Here is a 9,142-nt window from a genome sequence, read left to right as displayed (position 1 = left end):
GTTAGCCACAAAGTGTTGTTAGGCCTCTGTGCCACCTGGGAGCCTAAGGCACTGCACCGCAGTGCTAGAGGTGTCACTACAGACCCTAGTTCGATCCCGGGCTGTATCACAACCAGCTGTGATCGGGAGTCCTGTAGGGCGGCACAGAATTGGCCCAGCGTCGTCCAGGTTAGTGGAGGTTTAGCCGGGGTAGGCCGTTATTGTAAATAAGAAAATTTGTTCTTAACTGACTTGCCTAGTTAAATAAAGGGGTTAAGTTTAAGAATCTTTATTTTAGAAATAGGCAGGGTTTATGACTTTGTGGTTGTGGTAAATGTGACGACCTGAAAACATTGTGGGACAAGTGCCAAGCCAGAGATATTACAGAAAAGTAACTCCAAACCACAGGAGATTGGTGGCAACCTAATTGGGGAGGACAGGCTTGTGGTAATGGCTGGAGCGGAATTGAAACCGCTTAAGGATCTGCACCTTTTTTTCAATTTTTGCCTAAAATGACATACCCAAAAATGAACTGCCTGTTGTTCAGGCCCTGAAGCAAGGATATGCATATACAGTTGAAGTCGGAAGTTTACATACACTTAGGTTGGAGTCGTTAAAACTAGTTTTTCAACCACTCCACACATTTCTTGTTAACAAACTATAGTTTTCGCAAGTCGGTTATGACATCTACTTTGTGCATGTCAGAAGTACAGTTTCCAACAATTGTTTACAGACAGATTATTTCAAGTATAATTCATTTCGTCACAATTCCAGTGGGTCAAGTTTACATACACGAAGTGGACTGCCTTTAAACAGCTTGGGAAATTCCAGAAAATTATGTCATGGCTTTAGAAGCTTCTGATAGGCTAATTGACATCATTTGAGTCAATTGGAGGTGTGGATGTATTTCAAGGCCTACCTTCAAACTCAGTGCCTCTTTGCTTGACATCATAGGAAAATCAAAAGAAATCAGCCAAGACCTCCACAGTCTGGCTAATCCTTGAGAACAATTTCCAAATGCCTGAAGGCACCATGTTCATCTGTACATACGATAGTATACAAGTATAAGCAACATGGGACCACGCAGCCATCATAACGGTGAGGAAGAAGACGCACTATATCCTAGAGATGAACGTACTTTGGTGCGAAAAGTGCAAATCAATCCCAGAACAACAGCAAAGGACCTTGTTACGATGCTGGAGAAAACCGGTACAAAAGTATCTATATCCACAGTAAAACGAGTCCTTTATCGACATAACCAGAAAGGTCGCTCAGCAAAGAAGAAGCCACTACTCAAAACTGCCATAAAAATGTCAGACTATGGTTTGCAACTGCACATGGGGACAAAGATTGTACTTTTTGGAGAAATGTCCTCTGGTCTGATGAAACAAAAATAGAACTGTTTGGCCATAATGACCATTATGTTTGGAGGGAAAGGTGGATGCTTGCAAGCCGAAGAACACCATCCCAACCATGAAGCACGGGTGGCAGCATCATGTTGTGGGGGTGGTTTGCTGCAGGAGGGACTGAAGAAACATGTCAAGACCTCAGTCAGGAAGTTAAAGCTTGGTCGCAAATGGGTCTTACAAATGGACAATGACCCCAAGCATACTTCCAAAGTTGTGGCAATATGGCTTAAGGACAACAGTCAAGGTATTGGAGTGGCCATCACAAAGCCCTAACCTCAAGCCTACAGAAAATGTGTGGGCAGAACTGAAAAAGCGTGTGTGAGCAAGGAGGCCTACAAACCTGACTCAGTTACACCAGCTCTGTAAGGAGGAATGGGCCAAAATTCACACAACTTATTGTGAGAAGCTTGTGGAAGGCTACCTGAAATGTTTGACCCACGTTAAACAATTTAATGGCAATGCTACCAAGTACTAATTGAGTGTATGTAAACTTCTGACGCACTGTGAATGTGATGAAAGAAATCAAAGCTGAAATAAATCATTCTCTCTACTATTATTCTGACATTTCACATTCTTAAAATAAAGTGGTGATCCTAACTGACCTAAGAGAGGGAATTTTTACTCGGATTAAATGTCTGGAATTGTGAAACTGAGTTTAAATGAATTTGGCTAAGGTGTATGTAAACTTCTGACTTCAACTGTATATGCATACGGTACCATTTGAAAGGAAACATTTTGAAGTTTATGGAAATATGAAAGAAATGTAGGAGAATATAACACAACAGATCTAGTAAAAGATCATACAAATATATATATATTTTTTGTACAATCTTTAAAATGCAAGAGAAATGCCATAATGTATTATTCCAGCCCAGGTGCAATTTAGATGTTGGCCACTAGATGGCAGCAGTGTGTGTGTGTGCAACGTTTAGACTGATGAAGCATTGCATTTTTTTATTTATTTTTATTTATCAAGACTGCCCAAATATTCCTAATTTATCGACAAATAACTTTTAATGTTCAAAATTGTGCTTTCTTCAAACAATAGCATGGTATTATTTCACTGTAGTAGCTACTATAAATTGTACAGTGCAGTTAGATTAACAACAATTTAAGCTTTCTGCCAATATCAGATATGTCTATGTCCTGGGAAATGTTCTTGTTACTTACAACCTAATGCTAATCGCATTTGCCTACGTTAGCTCAACCGTCCCGTGGAAGGGACACTGATCCTGAAGAAGTTTTAATGGAATGGTATCAAATAAATCAAACACATGGTTTCATGTGTTTGATGCCATTCCATTTGATCCATTACAAATATTCTTTTAAGCAGTCCTCCCCTCAGCAGCCTAGTCCACATTTTTGTTTTATAACTAAACCATTGTTATGTCTGTGGTACTGTATCTGGACAAGCTTGAGATGCGTTTTGTTAGCTTGAGCGTTTGCTATGTTGCGGAACGGTTTGTACTGAACGACACGTTTACCCAAAACGTTCTTGAACCGACTGAGGTACGTTTGCTCCGGTTTGGTGGGTGTGGCTTGAAGTAATGAGGTAATGAGTGTATTTAAAGGGCAGTGGTACTGTTGACAGCGTTCCCCAACCAAATACAGTACAGTATGACAACCCGTCCCCGTTCTTCAACTGGTCATTCAGTACAGCAACGTTTCCGTTCAATTGAGTGTTCCAGAACGTAAATGCCTACTTGAAGGCAGCCCTGCCGTTTCATTTGTTTGAGTGACAACTGGAAAAGCCAATAAAATGAACACGCGGCATCTCAAATTGTCCAATCACCTTATTGAGAAAGGGAATATATGTACCATTGGCTATACGAACGACCTGGATGTAAAATGAGTACGAAGTGCATTCGGGGGGAAATGGTTTTAATGTCTATGAGAAAAACCCATAAGAGCATTCAGCCATATTGATGTTCTCTGGAAGGAACTTATTTTTGACATTTTTACTATCTCTATTCCCTAACTATTTTACATAGTGGAATGCAAACAAAACTGTCAAGTTTACATTTGTATCTCCCGCAATTAACATGAGCACTCGAGAATTTCGATTTGCTGAAGTTTTCTCGTATAAAAGATTGGTGCATGCAATGGCAGGAGCAGTGGTAAGTTAACTTTGTTTATGTGCATTGCCTTTTTTTATAATAGGTTATTGCAGATTCTCTGCATTACATGAAAACAAGGGACAGTATTTCTTTAAATTGCTATCTGACAGGGCAATACTGCCAAACCTGTATCCCCTATAAATAAGGTTAGCCTAATATCAGCAAATGTTCACATTTTGAAGACCCTACATTTGACAGTAGGCCTATATGTTTTTAAGGGAGTGTGACCGTTTTCTTCCCACTTGACACTGCAAGACTACGGCTGCAAGGTAAGGCTAGCTATATCTTTACGCCTTTGTGGCAAACTGAATAGAGGACATAAGATATCTCGGTCCAAGTCTCATGTCTATTCTCTCTGTTCCTCTTTTTCTATAGTGGATGAGAAGAGGAAAGCCAGGTCCAACTCCTGCCATTCTGTCAGAGATTGTCAAGGAAGAGGGGTTGTTAGTTAACGAGCTCTGTCTTTCTCTCGTTCTGCTTTCTCTCTCTCTGTTCTTTTAGCCTTTTTGTATTTGAACAGAATCACCTGAGGTTGTGTCTGTCCCCCTGCCTGTCCTCTCTGCAGGGGCTGGCTCCCTACAGGGGCTGGCTCCCTACAGGGGCTGGCTCCCTACAGGGGCTGGCTCCCTACAGGGGCTGGCTCCCTACAGGGGCTGGCTCCCTACAGGGGCTGGCTCCCTACAGGGGCTGGCTCCCTACAGGGGCTGGCTCCCTACAGGGGCTGGCTCCCAGTGATCTGCAGTCTCTGCTGCTCCAACTTCCTCTACTTCTACTGCTTCCAAAGCCTGAGAGACAGCTGGCTCCAGGGACACAAGTCAACTCCAAGCAGAGACCTGCTAATGGGCACCGCTGCAGGTAGGCCAACATAAGACCCTAAAGACCCATACGCTGATGCTAACTAACTTACCAAGTTATTAAGACGTAATAACACTTAAACAGTGTCATGGAATGATTCTGAGCTTTCTCTCTCCCCATCTCTCTGCAGGTGCAGTGAACGTGCTTATGACCACTCCGCTGTGGGTGGTCAACACACGGCTCAAGCTTCAGGGGGCAAAGTTCCGCAATGCAGACCTCCGTCCCACTAACTACTCAGGCATCATAGGTAAAGGCAGCTGCAGTATGAGTGTTGGAAACAGATAAAGTTGTAGATGTGTGCCAATATAATGTCTGTCTCTCTGGGGACAAGTTTAGCTCCATCCCTGTGCCTCCTGCCTCTTCAGCCAGCATCATCTCTCTCGCTCTCTCTCTCTCTCTCTCGCTCTCTCTATTTCTTTCAAACACGCAGGCAAACACACATTGTACTACTGTTGTCCTAGTCTGGTTTATTTGTCACTATGTCAGATTGTCTCTAGGGTAAACAGTGTTCCTCTCTCCTCCCCTCAGATGCCTTGGTGCAGATCATTGAGGAGGAAGGGGTGGGGGCCCTGTGGAACGGGACATTCCCCTCTCTCCTGCTGGTGCTCAACCCGGATGTCCAGTTCATGATCTATGAGGACTTGAAGAGGCAGATTCTTTTTTTAAATTTTAAAATTGTACCTTTATTTTACTAGGCAAGTCAGTTAAGAAAAAAATCGTATTTTCAATGATGGCCTAGGAGCAGTGGGTTAACTGCCTGTTCAGGGGCAGAATGACAGATTTGCCTTGTGCTGACAAGCTCTGGGTTTCGAACTTGTAACCTTTCGGTTACTAGTCCAACACTCTAACCACTAGGCTACCTTGCCACCCCAGATGAGAAGCTTGGTTCATAGAGCGGTAATGAGAGGGGGCGAAGGGATTACTTGCAAAGACTGGGTAAAATTATCGATGGGAATTTAATTCTCATTGATGGGAAAAAGCCCTTCAGTCCTCCCTCACTACCAAATAAAATTGTATAACAGAAAAGCAAAGAAACATTAGATTTATCTGTCAACCAGTACTTTTATTTTTTGTATTTAACTTTTATTTAACTAGGAAAGCCAGTTAAGTACAAATTCTTATTTACAATGACGGCCTACCAGAAGGCAAAAGTCCTCCTGCGGGGACGGGGGCTGGGATTTAATGTTTTATTTATTTTAAAATTAGAACAAAAGACATCATGACAAGAGAGACACCACAACACTACATAAAGAGAGACACCACAACACTACATAAAGAGAGACACCACAACACTACATAAAGAGAGACACCACAACACTACATAAAGAGAGACATAATATAACAGCACAGCATGGCAGCAACACATGACAACAACATGGTGGAAACACAAAACATGGTACAAACATTATTGGGCACAGACAATGGCACAAAGGGCAAGAAGGTAGAGACAACAATACATCACACAAAGCAGCCACAACTGTCAGAGTGTCCATGATTGAGGCTTTTTAATGAAGAGATGGAGATAAACCTGTCCAGTTTGAGTTTTTGCGGGGGCTCGTTCCAGTCGCTAGCTGCAGCAAACTGAAAAGAGGAGCGACCCAGGGGTGTGTGTGCTTTGGGGACCTTTAACAGAATGTGACTGGCAGAAAGGGTGTTGTATGTGGAGGATGAGGGCTGCAGTAGATATCTCAGATAGGGGGGAGTGAGGCCTAAGAGGGGTTTATAAATAAGCATCCGTACACATCTTGATTCAAAATATTGATTTAAAAAGTACACATTGACATTAACAAACACTTCCATTGTATTGGAAGTCATACCTCCAATATATAAAAATACCCTGGTATGCTGTATAATATACCTGCCCAACCCTATTTATTCTGGAACTAACTGATCCTGATACTGTTTCTGTCCATTTCTCTAGCTGTTGTCTCTTGAGGTCTTTCTGATTGGTGCCATAGCCAAAGCAGTGGCCACCACAGTCATATACCCACTACAGACTGTACAGTCCATCCTGAGGGTAAGAACAGTGTGTGTATGTGGGCATGTGTGTGTTTGTGAATGTTCTTCATGAAAAAGTACTACTGAATCACTTCTACCCAAGATCTACACAAATCCTGGTTTTGCTATTTGTTTGAGATGTATTGTAAACCAGTAGTGATTTATGTAGTTATTCAAGTAGTAATGAGTGATAAAATGAGGCGTTTCAAGACTTGTGAACACTACGTATTTCCTAGTTACTGTGTAACTACTGAGCTTTTGGGTATCTATTACTTAAAACCTACACATTCTACCACAATTCCTACATGTTCACTATTGAATTACTACTTAATGCCTACACATTCAGTGTGTAGTGTTGTGTCAGTACTGATTTGCTCCTGATACCTTTTCATTTCCCACATAAACCCTTTTGAATTACAAATGAAGACTGACACATTTACAACTGTTTGCCATTAGGAAGTATGGCATGCTGGGCCTGTTCACTATTGACATCTTCTTGTGTCACTACTGTGTCTCTACTAGACTAGTGCACATGTAGTTATATCATCAAACAAGAAATGTTTATACAAATGTAATGGCAAAAAATATTACATTAATTACATATTAAATTAGATATTTACACTTTTTGTTCATCCTTATCTATATTTAGAATATAAAGACAAGTACAAGAAACAAACAATTATAAGCCATTGTCAATCCTCTGCTAACAGAAGTCACGTCACATAAGACAAACAAATAAATATTTGAGAAACAATATTAATCTTACCAACAATGGCCTCCAGTCTTCTTATGTCGAGGGCCTCCTTGGTAACAGGGCAAAAGAGGTAAGTAGAATGGGTAAGTATACCAGTATGAACATACTGTACATCTGCATACAAACACACCTTCTTATTAACTCGCATGCCGAAAACAGGGGCTATATAGCTACATTTCAATGGTGCTAGCAAACAGCTCGGCTACCAACATCAAGTAGTAAAACTCTCTACCTGATTACTACTGGAGACACTACTGTTTTCCTACCGAGCACCACAAAACTCTACTTGTGTATCTTGAGTAGTGTGTAAACTACACATTTACTACACAATCCCTACAAGTCTCTGTATTGCCGCTAATGTACAAATAGGTTCTGTGTAGTAATTCTGTAGTACTCTTTCGTGAGGGCTGTCTGTCTGTCCTGTGACTGTGTATGAGTGTGTCTGCCAGTTTGGAGGTTGCGTTTTAGTGCTCTGCTGTGAAACATTGGGCTGTCCCAATGTGTTATTCCAGTGGAGCAAGCTCTCCGTGTGTTAATTTCACTGCTCGTTATCTGCATCTTGTTCTCAGTTTGGTCAACACACGCAGCACACAGGCGGATCGCCACTTGTCAACAGCCTGAGAAGTGTGATGCACCTGCTGATCAATAGAGTGAGGTTGGTCCACACACACACACACCTGCCTACCTTATTTCAACATTTTATTTACCAAGCACCATGACTGCTACCACACCCAGACTTAGTCCGTGGTTGCGCTCCAGGTTGTCTTATTGCCGTCGTGCTGTGCATCTCAGAGGATTCTTATACCATATTCATGTGTTTCCTGAGATGTCAAACACTTCTCCAGGCGCTGTGAGATCTGATCATATGTGCAGCAACATTGCAATTAAGACTACCTGGAACGCAGCCAATGCCTTCATCTCCTACATATTCTGTTTTTCGACACTCTCTCCCGCCATTAGGAAGTATGTCATGCTGGGCCTGTTCAAAGGCCTGGAAGCTAAACTCCTACAGACTGTCCTGACCGCTACCCTCACGTTCCTGCTCTACGAGAAGATTGCCAGCAGCACTTTCAGGGTCATGGGAGTGAAGAGGCCTGCATCCAGCCACTAGCCTGTCTGTTACCCCCCCGTAGCCCTAACCCCTCAATGTTGGCATGTCTAAAGGATCTGGATAGGTATAAGCAGTGTAGCTAGGGGTAAATCTTTCACCGTATTGCTTCTATCTTACATATATGCAAGTGTCAAAGGGTTAGGACCAAAGGGAGGGGAAGGGATCGAACTGAGACTGTACCAGAGATATTAGAGAAAGGATGAGACAGCAGTCCCATTGGGCAATGAATGGGGGAATGTATAACGCTTCACCCAGAAGACTGTCGACCAATCACTTGGTCCACGCGGTGAATTCTGGGCAACTCTGGGACAAGAAGAGCTCACCTTCAAACAGTGAATGGGAGTCAATTGGGCACTAGCTCAAAATCCCCAAATTAGCACCAATAACCCAAACCCTTTTCCTAACCGTAATTCTCCTAATCTGCTGCGTAAATTCTCCTAACCTGCTACGAAAAGCCAAATCTGACGTTCATTTGACAAAAGCTGTATCCCTTCTAGCCATGACCGGGCTCTCCTTGTCCCAGGTTTTTTGTCTATTTATTTTTATGTAACTGCCAATTTTGTGGAAGTAGACACCACTTGTTCCTCAGACTCATGTGGATTTCACCATTTTGTACTTTCTATGTTCTTCTAAGATTAGCTATTTAACTAAATCCACAAATTATTTAGTGATGCATTGTTGCTCTTGTCAAATCACTGAGACATTTTTTAATTGTGTCATTAACTGTCTCTCTGACAAACTTATAGAATAATTAAGGGATATAATTAAATGCATTTTTGTACAGCACAATGTCATGGATGGATAATTCACCAACATTTCAGATTCTCAGAAAGGTAGAAATAAAGTGTTGCTTCTCAAATAAGTACATTATAGCTTTTTTTTGACCATATGCATTCACTGTCATTTTCAGATTGTCTTT

The 9,142-nt window shown here is 41.9% G+C and overlaps 1 protein-coding gene across 1 annotated transcript; it reads left to right on the top strand.

Annotated features, from left to right (window-relative positions):
• Positions 1-1,052: 1,052 nt before the first annotated feature.
• LOC109891882 (peroxisomal membrane protein PMP34-like) lies at positions 1,053-9,085 on the top strand. The gene is made up of 8 exons (XM_020484353.2): positions 1,053-1,077; positions 3,881-3,931; positions 4,037-4,360; positions 4,491-4,607; positions 4,889-5,037; positions 6,282-6,377; positions 7,682-7,767; positions 8,073-9,085. Exons 1-8 carry the CDS (start codon positions 1,053-1,055, stop codon positions 8,221-8,223), a joined length of 999 nt encoding a protein of 332 aa, XP_020339942.2. The 3' UTR covers positions 8,224-9,085.
• The last annotated feature ends 57 nt before the right edge of the window (positions 9,086-9,142 follow it).

Source organism: Oncorhynchus kisutch, linkage group LG6, assembly GCF_002021735.2.
Source record: "Oncorhynchus kisutch isolate 150728-3 linkage group LG6, Okis_V2, whole genome shotgun sequence".
NCBI lineage: Eukaryota > Metazoa > Chordata > Actinopteri > Salmoniformes > Salmonidae > Oncorhynchus > Oncorhynchus kisutch.
The sequence above is the reverse complement of the archived record's forward strand: the minus strand, read 5'-3'. Positions and strand labels throughout refer to the sequence as shown.

Bases quoted from the DNA above. Each gene is read 5' to 3' on its own strand.
- LOC109891882 (XM_020484353.2), top strand. From the start codon at position 1,053: ATGGGACCACGCAGCCATCATAACG. The intron at 1,078-3,880 runs GTGAGGAAGAAG...CTTTTTCTATAG, and splicing joins ACCACGCAGCCATCATAACG to TGGATGAGAAGAGGAAAGCC. The intron at 7,768-8,072 runs GTTGGTCCACAC...TCCCGCCATTAG, and splicing joins CTGCTGATCAATAGAGTGAG to GAAGTATGTCATGCTGGGCC.